Source organism: Platalea leucorodia, assembly GCF_965183815.1.
Source record: "Platalea leucorodia genome assembly, contig: HAP1_HAP1_SCAFFOLD_34, whole genome shotgun sequence".
Lineage (NCBI taxonomy): Eukaryota > Metazoa > Chordata > Aves > Pelecaniformes > Threskiornithidae > Platalea > Platalea leucorodia.
Window position 1 is genome coordinate 960,589 of NW_028121456.1, and position 17,757 is coordinate 978,345.

The following is a 17,757-nucleotide window of genomic DNA, read 5'->3' on the forward strand; positions in this document are numbered from 1 at the left end:
AAAAACGTACAGCTTTACATAAGCAGGACTGAAAAAAATGCTTTTTGGTTCAACTTTTCAGTCAACAGTAAGAGTTGTAAATGTGATAAGTGCAAAATACCACAAGTGCTGCTGCCAAAATTGTACCCAAACAAATATTTCTTGGAGGGGCAGAAGAAACACAGGTGGAAATAAATTTACAAGTGTTTTCTTGCTCTCCTTTCCCAAGATTTCTCAGAGCTATATCCCATCCTCTGTGTCTCAGAGGTGTGTGGTTCCCAGGGGTGAAAGGATGGGCCAAACGGCTCCTCTTGGATCTCAACAGGCCAGCACTTGAATGTGCCACTGCTCACAGCTCCTTTTAAAAAGAAGGTCTTCATAACTGTAATGGATTAAAAACCCATGAAAGTGTAAGAAATGTCATCAGTCACCGGCTCTGCAGAAGTCAAAAGTAATATCGATACAGTTTTGATGGGAAACAAAACACACACTGCTTTGTGTGTTTGCTTTTGGCTTGGTTTGGGGTTTCGTTTTGGTTTTTTTTTAAATCATTCTTATCAGCTATTTAGTTCTTCAAGTTATTTCTTTGAGACTAAGTGACAGGTTTTCTCCTATTCTTTTCTTTCTGGAATGCTTCTTCACGTTCTTATGTCAACCAGAACTTTTGCCTCTGTTACAGATGTGAACAACGACCATAGTTAACAAGTCAAAATCTTCAAAAATCTAAAAAATCATCATCAAGGCAGTCCGACAAACCTAAGAAACACCGTACTACAAAAATGACGTCACGCACCGCAAATTTGGGCCAGGTACCACCTGCAGAAGATCCAAACAAAGTCTCTGTGGAAAAAGGACCTGGAGGTGCTATTTATTGTACATCGTCTCAAAAACCTAGGCCTTTCACCCAAAGAGATCTAGGTAAGTGTGTCTTTTGCCCTCCCTCCTTTTTCTTAAAAACAAAAGAAAAGTAGAAAACGCAGTTCTTATTTGTTGCACTGCTATAAAATGGGACTATGATGAATAAAGACTTCAACGGTAGACTTCAGTTGTGTGAATTCCCTAAGGCAACTGAAGTGACTGGTGTTGCAGAAGTTAGTTTTATCCATTTACAATCTATTTGTAACTTAGTTTTGATCTATTTAGGGTCAATTATGGGGAGCTGTTTAGAAAACACAGACTTATCCAGGTCTTTTCCGTTACGCAGAGAAAAGCACGTTTTACCATTGCTATTCATGGCTTCCATTATTCACAAGTCTTTGAATGATAACGCTGCTCAGGAAGAGATCTGGTATCTGTAGGGTTACCTTCTGTGCTAGTTACTTGCTTATTTTTCTGTCTTAGTTCTTATATTTATTACCATATAATTACAAGTATAAGCTTGTGGTTTAAGTTGCAGTAAGGAAAAAACCAATAATTGACCTAATAATCAGATTAAAGGCTATAGATGGAAAGAAACCTGGCAGAAGTTACTAAAATCAGAGTGGTAGTTTGTCTTGCATTAGAAGAATTAAAACAGATGAATAAACTATTGTCCAAAACACTGTGTTGACCAGCAAATTGGAGTGGCAGCGTCAAAGCTGTGCGTCACCTGTTCTTGTGTTTTGGAGTATAGCTGGTTCTTCTGGGTGCTCCTGCAGAATGCTACTTTTTAAATATCCTTTTTAAAATGAAACCAGTGCATCTCTTTTCAAATACAATTTTCTTGCAGTTGTTAATGACGGAATTGCCCCGCCACAAAGGATTCTTTTTCCCCCTGAGAAAATTTGTATGGATTGGCAACAAACACAAAGCGTTGGGGTTGGACTGCAGAATCTTGGCAATACATGTTTCCTTAATTCCATTCTACAATGTTTGACCTACACGCCTCCTCTTGCCAATTACATGCTTTCTCGTGAGCACACCCAGTCATGTGAGTACTTTCTAACATTATTACATATCTGTTGGACAGCTCTGAAGGTGAAAGAACAACAGCGATTCTGTGAAGAAAACTCTTAGTTGTCCTATTTTATCTGTAGAAGCTGCCTTTGAACATTATATTATCAGGAGGCTCGGGATAGCATACGAAGTGCATTTGTTCATTTAACGCACCATGGTAAAGCTTCAAAAAAGAGATCATTTCTTGCTTCATGTGAATAATGAAGTGCACTGTAAAGTAAGGCACTTGAGGAACATTTGGCCTTTGGGTTTCCTGCTGGTAGAAAGGTGATAAAAATTAAGATGATGGCATCATAGATTCTTAGGCTTCGCAGCCTAGATACTGTAATGCACTAATGTTGTGATAAATGATATGTTCACTGTTGACCCATTAAAAAAAACAACAACTAGAAAGCACTACGAACTAATCTCTTACGAACTCAAATAGGCATTTGTGTGGGACTGTATTAAAATTTGGACTGATTTTATTCTAAATAAATTTTTGTATTTTTTAAACCCTTGAATTTGTGTTCTTTGAATTTTGTTTTTATCCTTGAATTTATCTAGGACTAGAAGCCTCTTTTCATGTCCATATATGTGTATTTTTACAGAGGCGCCTGTATGCTTTCTAGTCTGGTATCTTAGTATTTATTCCTAGAAAGTTAACTGTGTTTCTCACCGTATCTAAAAATTATTTCAGTTAAGAATCCTGTTGAAAAAAGGAGGGCAGAAATACTAATACATACATTACCTGAATCTTTCCTTTCTCCCAGAGGATTCTTAGCTCTGTGTCATGTAGCTCACCTAACAGCAGTGTGCTGAAAAGAACGCACATTCTCTCTTAGTGCTGTGTCATCAATGTCATCAATTGCTTCCTCATATGTTCTGTGGTCTGTGGAGTTCACATTCCTGTCAGCCTGCAAAACAATGACATTGCAATAGTTACTTAGATTTCTCATCGGAAAATGCACTTTAATACAGACTTAATAGACATTTTTATTCTATGCAGTTCTGTGTAATAAAATGTCACAAAACTGTTGGGATATTGACACCTTAGGAGAAGAGAATGTAGCATGGAGAGTGGACATTGTACCTATAAGTTAAAGATTATTATTTTTTTAGGTTTTTTTGTAGCAATGTCGGTATGACTAGACTGGGATGCTTTCTTCTTTCACTCTTCAGGTCTTGAAGAAGGCTTCTGTATGATGTGCACGATGGAAACGCACATTAACCAGGTCCTGTGTTGCTCTAAAAATGCCATCAAACCTACATCTGTTATCAATGGCCTTAAACGTAAGTCCTTTCAGATGGTTTTATTTTTTATATTTTTTAATTTTTCAAGGAATTATTTGATGCATAGAAATGATTTTGATCCTTTAAAGAAGAGAGATTTTAGAAATAGGAGTTTTCTTTCATTTTTTTTGAGATACATATAATAACCTTCTTATTTATTAGGAATAGGAAAACATTTCAATTTTGGCAGTCAGGAGGATGCACATGAATTCTTACGCTTCACTGTTGAGGCTTTGCAGAAAGCTTGCTTGAAGGGAAGCACCAAGTAAGGATAAACAAATTAACTTTTAAATGTTCTCTAGCCCCTCTTACTCCTTTATTTACTATCATAAATTAAAAACTATGTCCTTGGTTTTCATAAAAAGAAAGACTCGTTGAAGAGTTAACCCTGTGCCTTAAATCTTCTGAGGTCTGATGATAATTTCTTTCCAGATTAGACAGATCTTCTCAAGCCACCACGCTTATTTATCAAATATTTGGAGGATATCTAAGATCCCGAGGTACTTTTTCAAACTCTTACTGTCCTTCAAACTGGCCTGTGTCTTTTTGTCTGTCTGTAGTAAAGGAGTTTGTAGTCTGACTAAAGTAATATGTATTAATAATTTAAATTGGCACAGTTAGTCTCCTTCACATATTGTTAAGCGTTTGTATTTTGATTCCAGTAAAGTGCTTGAACTGCCAAGCAGTTTCGGATACGTACGAGCCATTCCTCGATATTAGTTTGGATATAAAGGTAAGACGTTTTGTGAATATGGGTCGCGATGTGCAAAGGCTTGTAGAGCTTTCTAAAATAAACTCGTTTCACTTAAAAAGATATACTGTTAAAAGAAAAGAACTTGGTGGTGGATGGGAGTCGATTGGACTTTGTTCTTCGGTGGAAGCCATGAAAAGGGTCTCCATGTTTGCACTGGATTTAAGCTGGAAAAATAATAACTATAGCTACACAAACAATGATACTATCGTACTTCTCGGTTATTCTACTTCAATATACATCTATTGTCAGACTGATGGGTTTGATTGTTCTCATTGATGCCAAAGCATACCACAGATGATGCTGTCTGTGGTATTGCAAAATTTATTCAGTTCAAAGTAGCATCGTTTTCAAATGAGGTAAATGAGTGTTTGCTGGTTCACAGCAGCTGAAGTTCATACACTTAAGTATGAACTAGCAAGGTTCTCTCATGAACTACTTCTAGTACGTGTTTGAAGTTGTGCATTTCCAGTGACTTAGTGCTCTACTTTCTTACTCATCCAGGCAGTTACATCTGTCACCGGAGCTCTAGAACGATTTGTGAAACCGGAACAACTAGACAGTGAAAATAGCTATAAGTGTAGCAAGTAAGATCATTACTAAGTGCATCTTAATCCAGGATACGTGTTTAATGTATTGCATGACTTAGAGCATAAGTTATCTTTTGACTTTGTTTGGAAATAAGATAATGAGACAGCTCTCTGTTGCTCTTTCATTTCATTTTCTTTGTACAACCGCTACGCTGAAAGAATTCAAAGCTTGGAAAAGAACACATGTGTTTCTAAGAGAGTAATCTTGGTGTTTCTGTTTGAGTATTTGGAAATATATTAGAAGAAGTGTGGCTGTTAGCTCACAGTAGACTTTTATTCCTAGTATTGTCTACACTGGGGCTCGTCAGCCTTTGTAAGTGTGAAATTGCACACGGAAATATTCATATGGCCAGAAGATAAAAGGCATGTCCACGCATTTGTCTGTGCTTGTTTTTAAGGTGTAAAGAGATGGTTCCTGCATCAAAGAGGTATACGATCCATCGTTCTCCCAACGTTCTCACAATATCACTGAAAAGATTTGCAAATCCTAGAGGTGGAAAGATCAACAAGGTATATTTACAGCTGTAACGCAACTTTATCTTCTCGGAATGGGAGATTTCCCAAAGATGAATACTCATTTAAAAGTTGTTAACGTTGGCAGGCAATAACTGTAGACTAACTTCTATAGTCCAAGAAAAGTCAATATAACAGCTATGGCTTCTTGTTTCCTTTTTAATAACGATAAAGTTCCTGTGTGACCATAAGAATATACCTTACTCTTAAAGAGCTAATTCTGCAGAAAACAGTTCTCTGCAACTTAAACCCTTAAATGTTGTTTATGAGAATAGGTATTTTTCAATGAATCAAAAAATATATTCGTATAATCCTAGTCTGTGTTTTTAGAAGTGTTTTTCTCAGGCTATCCCTGAAGTATTTCCGGATAATTTTTGAATCTTCTTGGTCTTTCTTTAGAATGTAAAATATCCTGAATATTTGGATCTTCGAGCATCTATGTCCCAGTCAGTTGGAGAACCACTCATCTATGCTTTATATGCAGTTCTTGTCCATAGGGGCTTGAGGTGCAAGGCAGGACACTATCTCTGCTTCATAAAGGTAGATATCAGCTTGACTTCTAATAGGGTAAAATCGGTCCTGACAAACTAAAATGTTTTTAGGGGAAAAGGTTGCCTTGTATGTTTTGTTTGACTTGTTTTGGTATGTTTTGTTCTGTAGTGTTCCATCTGTGATGTCATTTGGAAAACATGCAATTCCACTAAAGATATCATTGTCTTTACTTGCAGGCCGGTAATGGACTTTGGTATCGCATGAATGATGCCTCAGTAGACCTTTCTGATGTCCAAACAGTTCTCAAACAGCAGGCTTATGTACTTTTTTATGTCAGGTAATAACAAATACTAAATGTGTTCAGAATAGATTTACTTTCCCGTTATTGAGATTTTTCTTCTTTTCAAGTGTTTTTCTTTCTGTCCTCAGACACGATTACTATTTGTATGATTCAGTTCTGTCTAACCAGAAATTCCCCCTGTCATTTAGGATCTTTCACTGCTTGGCCTTAAACTGCTGCACTTGTGTACGTTGCTATATATCTGCTTTCTGTAGCAGGCTAATTTAAAAGAAGGAGAAATTAAGGCCATAGATGGTGTAAGGATGAGTTATTGCTCCGAAAAGGATAGTCATTGTAGGAAGACCATTATCTAATTTTCAGTTTGTAGTCTTGGTTAAGTCTTCCGTATATGTCTTCTGTGTCATATGAACTGTTTCTATAAAATTATAGGAGAGGGGTGAATGCAAGAACAGGCTGAAAGAAAAGCTCTAAACTAAGATCACTGCTCTTTTCCCAAGGCGCTATGATTTGACACTCGGAGACCGTGCTTTTTACTTACCAGCGCCATCCTATCCCCATTCATTCCTTGGTCAGTGGGGGGCTAATAGTAAGCAGGCTGGATTTCTGGGACCACGCCTTCCTCCTCATCTGAATAAGGTAATTTGAGGGGGACAGAGAATTGCACCAAATTGAGAGTGGGTTTTGGGTTTGGTGTGGGGTTTTGTTGTTGTTGCTTTTTAGCATCTGAGTTTTATTTTCCCTCCCACACTGCAGCTTTCTTCACAGCCCTCATGCTGCAGCCAGTATTATTGAAACCTGAAAGGAGGCTGTAGCAAGGTGGGGGTCAGTCTCTTCTCCCAAGTAACAAGCGATAGGACGAGAGGAAATGGCCTCAAGTTGCGCCAGGGCAGGCTTAGGTTGGATATTAGGAAAAACTTCTTCCCTGAAAGGGTAGTCAGGCAGTGGAACAGGCTGCCCAGGGAAGTAGTTGAGTCTCCATCCCTGGAGGTATTTAAAAGACGTGTAAATGTAGTGCTTGGGGACATGGTTTAGTGGGGGACTTGGCATTGCTAGGTTAACGGTTGGACTTGATGATCTTGAAGGTCTTTTCCAACCTAAACGATTCTGTGATTCTAATCCTAAATTGTGCAGCCATGCTACTTCATTACTTTATACTTCCAAGTCAGCTTTCCAAAGCACTGAGAACTACGCTCTTGAGACCACTTAAGTATTAGTTTAGATAATGAATCTAAAGAAAATGGAGTGAAACTTGTTGATTCCACTTGCCAAGTCCAACCTGTTAAACCCTCTGAGATTTCCTTTTCTAAAACAAATGGATTGCTTGAAACAGTGAGTTATGTTTGTTCCATCTAGAACTTCTCACCTGTGATGTATGCGGTATTCAGGAGCATTATAACGTTCCTAATTCATGCGAAATACCAAGAAAACAGGCAGCAGAGATGTCGTCGTAACACTTTGTGCTATTATCCCACTAGAATTTGCAGAGCTGAGCTGACATATGAGAACATGTCCGCTTAAGAGAAATTCAGCTGAGCTCATACTTCATAAGTTTCATAAAGTATATTGGGGGGGGGAGGGGGGTGATGTGTAAAATGGGGATAGCGCCTATAACTCAAAGTGAGCTTGTTTAACTTCTAATGCAGAAATTTTGCAAACAGTAGTTTTCTACTAAAGACAGCATTTTTTCTGTCTGTTAACTTCTACATTTTAATCGTAGGTGCCTATAGCTTTGTCGCTGGTTCCTCAAGAAATAATCATAGAATCTGTCGCATACAGCCAGTTGAACAGCTTATCAGAGGAAATAAGGTAAAATGAGTACACTCTGATTAAAACAAGGTTTCATACAAGTTTTGCACTGTTTTACCTGTCTACTAATACTATTTAATAGAAAGATTTCAGTACAGAGAATTCCACACTGTACATCTAGTGCTGCAAACATCAGCACTGAGCATATATTATTCTGATATTAAATACAGGCGGATGCCTCCTGGAAAAGTTTTGTTTCTTCATAGAATGGTTTTCCATTTTTTTGCATTGTCTGGAATACTTTTTCTATTCCTCTTTCTGAGGAAGGTGTAAGAATAGGTTTCTAAAGGCAATGTTTTTCAGAGTTTTCCAGTAGGCACCAATGTTTTTACTTAAGGGGTTTTCACTCCTAACATTTGTCTTTTAGATGGACTTTTGCAAATGAAAAACGTGTTCTTATTTTGTGCAGTGCCCCTGGACCTCAGAAGTCTTCTGAGAATGATGCTCTTACAGAAACTATAGTGATGGAAGCCTGTAAAGAATCCAGGAAGGTTCCTTCCAACTTCCGCTGTGAGGTTGAGAATCTTTTTACTCAGTCACATTCTGAAACAATTTCTACCAAAGAAGTTTTTGGAAGTACTATAACAAAAGCTCATAATGCACATCCCAATATCAGTGGTCAGTACAAGCCCAGGAAAAAATCCTTGGACACGGAAGGTGAATTCCTTGGGCAGTGCGAGTCTGAAGACAGCAGAGACAAAGATAAACCAAGAAGATCAAAAGAACCCAAGCGAGTTGCAAAAGGAAAAGCTTTGTACATCAAAGGGTCTCCTGAGAGCAAAGAGAAATTAGGGCAAACTTCCTCGATAAAGTCTGACATTAAATGCATTTCTAAAAAACTTGCGTCTCTAGATATTACAGATAAATGCCAAGATACAAAGGACATCTCTAAGAACTATGTAGAGGTACCCCCTGTTAATGACTCTTCTATTACAAAGCTGGATAAAGCTTTGGAGAGTCAATTTTCTAGAGGAAATGAGGGACTGAGTAATAAAACATGTGAAGACGATAAACACGGGAAAAAGGATCAGAAAAAAATATACAACTCTCAAAAAACTGACAAAGAGCACTACCGAAAGAAGAGAGAAAACTCAGACACTGAAGAGAGGGAGAAGGAGAAGCAAACCAGAAGCAAAGCAGATGATCATTCCCAGAAGAGGGGGTGCTCTTGCAGTGTGGAAAGAAAGAAGCAAAATCGTCATAAGCGGGAGTATTGCAATGAAAGCGGGTGTAGATCTTCTCATAATGAAAGAAACAGTCCAACTAATGTCAGAAGCTTAGGAAAATGTTCTCATTCTAGATCCCAAAGCAGAGAAAGAACAGAACAAGACAGGCATAGGTATTATCATTCCAAAGGAGAGAGAACGTGCAGCAGAGAAAGAGACTGTCAAGATGAACCACGGAGATGGGAAAAATGCAGACACTGCAACAATGATTATTATTCCTCTCATGGAACAAAGGATGGCAGAGAGAGAAAGTCTTCTCATTGTGACAGAGATTTTGACAAATTGAGTCAAGCTTGCAACAACAGGTCACATAAGGATTATCCTTGCAAAAGCAGATGGCCTCACAGTGCACTCTCTAGAGAGGAAGACATACATCACTTTAGCAGCCACAGAGCAAACTTCCATCATTGCTCAATACCTCAGCAGCAATCAGAAAAATACTCCCGTGAAAGGCACGGACTTCCAACTGTGTCAGCTCTTTCAAATTTCTGGGACACTTCCTGGGAAAATGAAAAAGGAAAACTAAGAAGTGGCAAAAGAAGACATACCCACATAGATGGAAGCAGAAGTGAAATAGAAAAGAAATGCCGAAAGATAGGTGACCAAAGAATGAACAAATGTATAGAAAGTCAAGAAGAAAAAGAAGTTCCCAGATAAACATTGAGAGAAAGCTTAAAAGTAAGCCAGGATTCCAGCATAATCAGCAATTCTTTCCTAATTCTTTTCTGGGTGTTTCTCATGTCTGCCTGTTCTCCATTGTTTCTAAGTTGTTTATATAGCATAATCTGGCTGGGATGTGTTCGCCCCCCAATAAACGTTGTTAAACGATTGCGGCTCTGCTCCAGTCACGCTGTCCCCACCGCTGCTTTACATCCCTCTGCCGGAGGCCACGCCCCTTTTCACCCCCTTATCACTCACACCCTCCTGCTCTGCACCCTTTATTTGTATGGGGGGGGGGGAAGACAGAACAATTTGAGGGGAGGCACCAGGGAGGTCTCAGGGAGAGACCGTGTCCCAGACCCATCGGGGCACTCCGAATGTGCCTTTACACAGGGTTCTTATAGCCTTCAGTTGTCCAGGTACAAGGCGACTTGCCTACTCACTATCACCCACGCTAACGATTACTAATCAGAGTCAAACTTTGCAAAGCAACTCTAGTTTTGCAGCGTTCTTGCTGCTTGCCTATTGATCCAGATGTCCCTGGAGTCAGTCTTGCTGGCGTTACTGATCTATGACACCAGACGATGCTGGGAGGGTTTCAGCAGCCCTGTGCCCCAGAAGTACAGCTCCTGGCATGCCTTGGGAACCAGTCTGGCCACCGGGCAGCCCCATACAAGCAAGGTGACTTCTCATACCTGGCAGACCCCCAGCCTGGAGCTTGAGCCTTGTGACGTGGGAGATGTGGAAGGGACAGGTCTCCTCTGACCCTGCGGAGGTGTGGAGGGAGAAGGAGAAAACATCAGGGCGTCAAGGACGAGCGCACATCTCCCCTGCCGTGGGCCCCCCGGCCGGCCCGTGCCCACCACTGGCATGATCTTATTGTGGATGGGGCAGAAATGCTTGGTGAGCCTGACAGTGAAGACGATGTCGGGGATGGGGAAGAAGGAGCAGCGTCCCAGACCGAAGCAGGCGGCGTTCTGCAAGGAGAGAGCACGCACGTCCCTGCTGGGCTGTCAGGGGAGGGGCAGCCCCCAGGGTCTGGAGGGGCCTGGGGAGCCTTGCAGTGGCCATTCCCAGTGGTGTGGGGCAGTCAGGGCTGCTGTCCCCCCCGGCTGCCCCCAATTTATGCTGGTGTGCCCAAGCCAGTGCAGGTCCTGCGCAAAGCCCTGCAGCTTCTTCCTTGTGAAGCAGCCGATCTCCTGGTCAGAGGGAAGGCAGCATGGAGGGCAGGCGCTGCACTTCCCAGCCTGGCTCCAGCCTGGCTCCAGCCGGCTCTGGGCTAACATTGGCCTTGGAAACGAGGGCTGGAGGCTTCAGGTGCCCCTTCTCCTCTTTCAGCGGCCGTGTCCCACTCTTTCTTTCTGGCTGTGGGGAATATATCCGAGGAGGATAATATCAGGCTTGCCCATGACAAGCTGTGGGATGACACACCAAGGTTAGAGGGATGGGTTGCTAGCAAGGGCCCTCAGCCTGTTGCTCCGAGACGTGCTGGCTACACTGCAGCGCAGTTGAAGTCTTATGCAGATGAGCCAGGGGCTCCTGAGGTAATAGGAGCCACAAAGCAATTAAGGGGTGTTCCTCTAAGAAGGTGACAGAGCCTAGCTGAAGTGCCTCTACACCAATGCACACAGCAAGGGCAACAGACAGGAGGAGTTGGAAGCCACCCTGCTGCTAGAAAGCTGCGACCTAGTTGCCATTACTGAAACTTGGTGGGACACGTCCCATGACTGGGGAGCGGCTATCAACGGCTACAGGCTGTTCAGAAGGGACAGGTGAAGAAGGAGGGGCGGAGGGGTTGCCCTCTACATCTAGAAATGGATAGAGTGTGAAGAGCTGTCTCTGAAGAATAACCATGAGCAGGTTGAAAGCTTGTAGGTAAGAATCAGAGACCGAGGCAACAAAGGGAACCTTGTGGTTGGTGTCTACTACAGGCTGCCCGATCAAGGGGAGCCTATTGACAAAGCCTCCTTACTCCAGCTATAGGGAGCATTGTGGTCGCAGACTCTCGTCCTGCTGGGGGACTTCAACCACCCCGACATCTGCTGGAAAAGTGGTACGGTGAGCAGCTACAGGCAATCCAGGAGACTCCTGGAATGCATTGGGGATAACTTCTTAAGCCAAGTAACAGACAGCCCTACCAGAGGGGATGTGATACTGGACCTGTTGGTCACCAACGCAAATGAGCTCATCAGTGACGTCAAGATTGGAGGCAGCCTGGGTTGCAATGATCATGCACTGGTGGAGTTTGCAGTCCTGAGGCATATGGGTCAGGTGAAGAGTAAAGCCACGACCCTGAGTTTTAGGAAAGCAAAATTCCAGCCCTTCAAGGAGTTAGTCAATAGGAAGCCCTGGGAAACTGCTGTCAAGGACAAGGAAGCAGAACAGAGCTGGCAGATCTTTAAGGACACTTTCCATAGAGCGCAAGAGCTCTCGATACCCAGGTATCGAAAAGAAAGAAAGCAGGAAAGGAAGGCAAGAGACTGGCATGGCTGAGTCGAGACCTGCTGGTCAAACTAAAGGGCAAGAAGGAAAGGCACAGGCAGTGGCAGCAGGGACAGGTATCCTGGGAAGAGTATAGGGACGCTACCCAGTTGTGTGGGCATGGGGTCAAGAGCCAAGGCTGGAGCTGGAGCTGAACGTGGCAAGGGATGCAAAGAATAATAAGAAGGGCTTCTACAGGTATGTCAGCCAGAAAAGGAAGGTCAAAGAAAGCGTACCCCCACCAATAAACAAGACTGACAAACTGCTAAAAACAGACAAGGAGAAGGTTCATCTCAAGTGGATGGACCGCAAGACGGGGACTGGGGGAGCAAAGTCCCTCCCACTGTAAGAGAAGCTCAGGTTCGTGAGCACCTGAAGAATCTGACCATACATAAGGCTATGGGTCCTGACGAGATGCATCCCATAGTCCTGAGGGGACTGGCTGATGTAGTTGCCAAGCCACTCTCCAAGATATGTGAAAAGTCGTGGCAGTCAGGTGAAGTCCCTGGTGACTGGAAAAAGGGAAGCATTGCACCCATTTTTAAAAAGGGTAGAAAGGAGGACCCTGGGAACTGCTGACCTATCAGGCTCACCTCTGTGCCTGGGAAGATCATGGAGCAGTTCCTCCTCGAAGCTATGCTAAGGCACATGGAGGACGGGGAGGTGATTCGAGACAGCCAGCATGGCTTCACCAAGGGCACGTCCTGCCTGACTAACCTAGTGGCCTTCTATGATGGAGTGACTACATCAGTGGACAAGGGATGAGCTACAGATGTCCTCTGTCTGGACTTCTGTAAGGCCTTTGACGCGGTCCCCCATAACATCCTTCTCTTTAAATTGGAGAGAGATGGATTTGATGGGTGGACTGTTTGGTGGATGAGGAACTGGTTGGATGGTTGCATCCAGAGGGTGGTGGTCAACAGTTCAATGTCCAGATGGAGATCGGTGACAAGTGGTGTCCCTCAGGGGTCCGTATTGGGACCAGTACTGTTTAATATCTTCATCAGTGACATAGACAGGGGGATCAAGCACACCCTCAGCAAGTTTGCAGATGACACCAAGCTGAGTGGTGCGGTTGACGCACCTGAGGGACAGGATACCATCCAGAGGGGCCTTGGACAAGCTGGAGAAGTGGGCCCATGTGAACCTCATGAGGTTCAACAAGGCCAAGTGTGCAGGGTCGTGCACCTGGGTCGGGGCAACCCCTGGTATCAATACAGGCTGGGGGATGAAGGGATTGAGAGCAGCCCTGCAGAGAAGGACTTAGGGGTACTGGTGGGTGAAAAGCTGGACATGAGCCGACAATGTGCGCTCGCAGCCCAGGAGGCCAACCATATCCTGGGCTGCATCCAAAGAAGCATGGCCAGCAGGTCGAAGGAGGTGATTCTGCCCCTCTGCTCCGCTCTGGTGAGGCCCCACCTGGAGTACTGCATCCAGCTCTGGCACCCTTAGCCCAGGAAAGACGTGGACCTGTTGGAGCGGGTCCAGATGAGGGCCACAAAAATGATCAGAGGGATGGAACAACTCTCCTACGAAGAAAGGCTGAGAGAGTTGGGGTTATTCAGCCTGGAGAAGCAAAGGCTCTGGCGAGACCTTCTTGCAGCCTTCCAGTACTTGGAGGGGGCTTATAAGAAAAATGGGGCCAAACTTTTTAGCAGGGCCTGTTCCGATAGGACAAGGGGTAATGGTTTTAAACTAAATGAGGGTAGATTTAGACTAGATATAAGGAAGACATTTTTTACGATTAGGGTGGTGAAGCACCGGAACAGGTTGCCCAGAGAGGTAGTAGATGCCCCACCCCTGGGAACATTCAAGGTCAGGTTGGACGGGGCTCTGAGCAACCTGATTTAGTTGAAGATGGCCCTGCTCATTGCAGGGGGCTTGGACTAGACCTTTAAAGGTCCCTTCCAACCCAAACTATGCTATGATTCTATGATTCTGTCTTCACCACCAGGCTCACTAAGCACATCCACCCCATCCACAACAGGATCATGTCAGCAGTGGGTACGGGCTGACTGGGCTGCTCAGGGCAAGGGAGATGTGGGCTCCTCCTCGACCCCCCAATGTTTTCTACTTCTCCCTCCACAGCTCTGCGAGGTCAGAGGAGAACTGTCCCGTCTACGTCTCCCATGTCATGGCACTCAGGCTCCAGGCCGGAGGTCTGCTGGGTGCAGCAGCATGCCCTGCACCCCAGGAGCTCCTGTCAAGCTCGTGCCCACACCTTGCCAGGCTCTGGGTCCCTCTAACGTCTCTTCCTCACTTCCTTCAGAGTCTGAGCATCCGTTGGGGGTGCTCCCAGAGCCTGGCTGAGCCAGGGCACAGGGGAAGGCTCCTGGCAGCTCTCGCTAACCGCTGGCGTACCCCTTGCACTGGCAGACCCTGCAGGGAAGGACGCCTGCCCACTGCCCTGTGATGCTTCCCTGCACTCGGGACGGACCCCTGGCATGGCCCCACCAGCGCTCCCCAGGAAGGGGCACATGAATGTCACAGAGTTTTGCTTCCCCAACAGCAAGACCAAGACTGACCTCTGGCCCATACTAGTGAGTTCTGGATGCCAGGTCCACCATCAGGCCCAGTTCTTCCTTCTGCTCTTGCATTTTCTTCATGAGGTCATGAGGCGAAGAGCTCTCCTCCGGATGAAGGTTCTGATCGCAGCTCTGAAAGAATGTTGAACAGCAGGCATTAAATGCAGGCGCACTGTGGTGGGTCAATGGAGGGAGGAGGTCCATGCTGCAGACCCTCCCAAAAAGACAGACGCAGGCAATGAGCAACAAGCATTGCACCTGAATGCTTGAAAGGTGTAAGAACCATCTGTAGACTGCACTCAGGGTGCCCCAGGTTGAATGGGACAGCTCACGCGCACAAATGCAAGAATTCCTCTTGTAACGCTATACTTTGTATCCCAGCCTCTCTCCTCGGTCGGCATAGGCCAGTTGCCAAATTCTCCTGACAGCTCCCCATCATGGCCGCATGGTACTGATACGGGCACTGGTTCCACTACAGTTAGGAGCAGCAGTTGCCCCGCCCTGGGCAGAGAAGGGGGGGACAAAAACAACCCAAAAGCACCCCATCCCCACCACCAGGGCAGGATGGGGCAGCACACACATGTTGGCATTGCAGGGCCACTGGTGCCAGCCCCATCCCTTCCCCTTGGACAGGAAATTCACCTCCCGCCAAAAATCATGCTTGGGATGGGAAATCGTGGGGATGGGAGACTATCGGGATAGGAAACCATCACAGGGCTGAGAAATCATCATTGGCATGGGAAACCATCATCGGGAGGGGAAACTATTGTGGGGATGGGAAACCACAGTGGAGATGGGAAATCAGCATTGAGGACAGGAAATCATCAGCAGGATGGGAAATAATTGAAATGGGAAGTTGTTGTGGTATGAAAAATCAAACCATGGGGATGGACACCCCCCCCCCCACCCCCCCCCCCGAACGCTGTTTGCCCCAAACAAACGCTACACTGACCAAGCACCGTGGCAGGCACAGCAGCAGGCTCCTGCTCCTCATGGTGCTCCTGCCCTCCAAGTAACCCCCCTGCTGGCTCTGCCCACCAAATCTCACCCCGTTGCTCTTGCTTCCCCCAACAGACAGGTTCCCTCTCTGCCTGCCGATGGCGTCAGAGGTGCCCAGCGTGAGCTTCACCACCCCGGCCATGCCACCGCCAGTCACCGCCCTCTGTCATGGGGCTGCCGGTGTCCTGTAAGCCTGCCCAGCTCCCCACCATCACCTACCAGCTGGCCCAGGCCACCATCTTGCAGGGGGTGCCAAGGTCCCTGGGAGCCCCGGGCCAGGTGGTGCAACTCCCCTGCAGGGTGCCGCTTCCCCCTGGGGTGCAGCTTTCCTGCAGGGTGCTGCTCCCCCAGATGGTGCGGCTCCCCCCTGTCGTGCAGCTCCCCTGCGGGGCGCAGCTCTGCCCCACGGTGCAGGTCTCCCGAGGGGTACAGCTCCCCACTGTGGCCACTCCCTGTCCCCCTGCCTATGGCTGGGGAGAGCAGGTGGTGACGGGGACACTGGTACCCCACCAGCCGATAGGCCTGGGGCTGTGGTCCAGGGGAAGCCCCTGTACCCCACGGGCTCCTGCCTGCTGCATGTCCCTACCCGCCCTGGTCCCCCGCCACCCCACCGCCTTGGGGTTGGGTTGGCTTTGTTTGCCTTTTCAGCAGCAGTGACCACCCCAGCAGCCCCAGGGAAGCCTGCAGACCTTCCTGAGTAGGGGCCAGACGCCTTCGCCGAGGCCTTTCCTCTGCAGGCAGGTGACACCAACATCAACGATATGCTCACCTGGCTCAAAACCACCACCATCCCTGACGTCCCTGACAGCCCCAGCTTGACTGCCTTCCTCTGTGAGCTCCCCGACCCCTCTGAGTACGTGGCGAAGGGCGGCTGCCCCAGGGAGCGAGCAGTGGCGGCCGGCCTGGGAGACAGTGAGGACACCGTCCCCCATGTCCCCGACACCCCCAACAGCACCACCTTCCTCAACCAGCTCCCCAGCTTCCTGGAATACAGGGAGGAGGGCAACTGCGCCGAGGACTGAGTGGTGGCAGCGAGGCTGGGGGATGCCACCCCTCTCGGGGGGGTGGCGACATCCCCCTTATTGGACCCCAAGAGGAAGTAGGGTGGGGTGGGTCCTCCCCACTTGGCTGCCAGAGAGTTCCAGAGACCCTTCTCAGGAGAGACCTATGGAGACTTCAAAGGAGAGTCCTACAGAGAGTCCCCTGAAGGGTTGCCCATGGAATGAAACAGTGAAATGAAAGGATGAAATGAAATGAAATGAAATTAAAGGAGATGATGAAATTAAATGAGATAATGAAAAGAAATGAAATGAAATGCAATGAATGAAATGAAATTAATAAAATGAAATGAATGAAATAATAAAATGAAATGAAAGAATGAAATGAAAGAATGACATGAAATGAAAGAAGCTGTTTTTTCATTTGTTTGCTTGATGGTTTTGCTTTTAAAAGAACTCTATTTAAGCTCTAAATACAAACAGCAAGGAAAAAGGAACCAGGCGTACCAGGATGGACACATTTAAAGACCAAACCCATTCGACAGCCACACAAACCATCACTCGCTCCCGCTGCGCACATTCCACCGCCTGCCTGCAGCTACAGGCATCCGCCCTGTTTCTTGAGTGCTCCCCAGGAGCGGCACCACCAGGCAGCTCAAGAAAACATACTGCCTGCAAGACTTTGAGCACAGCTTAATTCTGGACAATTTTTCCTCTTTTTAGGCCTGCTGGTTAAAGACTCATCTGTCGAGAGATGGCTCAGGACCACGCCAGGGCCAGCGGCGCTGCTTTCTGGATCCCGTGGTGGCAATGGGCTAAAGGAGGGGCTGTCGGATCCCGGGGTCAGGTATGTGTGTGGGGTGTCAGGGTCACCCCTGCCTGGTTTTTCCCAGCGAAGCCCCGGACGGTGCCAGCCCCATGCTGCAGCCCCGGGGCCAAGGCTCAAGGAGCCAGGCATTTCTGCGGGCGCTGCACCCTGCTGGGCCCCATCGCCAACTGCCAGCTGCCCTGTGCTTCCCCCCGTTGTCTCCAGCTCTGCTTCTTGCCAGTGCTGGGGGCACCGCAGAATTTCTTGCCCATTCCCCACGGCCATCCTGACCCACATCTGCAGCTCATACATGGTATCCACACTGCTTATTTAGCAGTGGCAGGTCTCTGTTGCGGCACCCTGGGAACAGGGGCAAAGCAAACCCAATCCTTCCCTTTGAATCTTTGTCCCCAGGAAGACC

At 46.3% G+C, this 17,757-nt stretch overlaps 1 protein-coding gene across 1 annotated transcript; it reads left to right on the forward strand.

Annotated features, from left to right (window-relative positions):
• Positions 1 to 664: 664 nt before the first annotated feature.
• On the forward strand, positions 665 to 9,529 carry LOC309603258 (uncharacterized protein; the record flags this gene model as incomplete). Its single annotated transcript, XM_082338145.1, is given in 17 exon segments — positions 665 to 697; positions 699 to 897; positions 1,688 to 1,888; positions 3,076 to 3,186; positions 3,349 to 3,451; positions 3,619 to 3,686; positions 3,849 to 3,919; positions 4,442 to 4,524; positions 4,926 to 5,037; positions 5,440 to 5,580; positions 5,769 to 5,869; positions 6,331 to 6,469; positions 6,587 to 6,615; positions 7,048 to 7,162; positions 7,551 to 7,639; positions 8,049 to 9,489; positions 9,491 to 9,529. Coding segments are annotated over 17 exon segments (3,075 nt in total), but the record flags the coding sequence as incomplete, so codon positions are not given.
• Between the last annotated feature and the right edge of the window lie 8,228 nt (positions 9,530 to 17,757).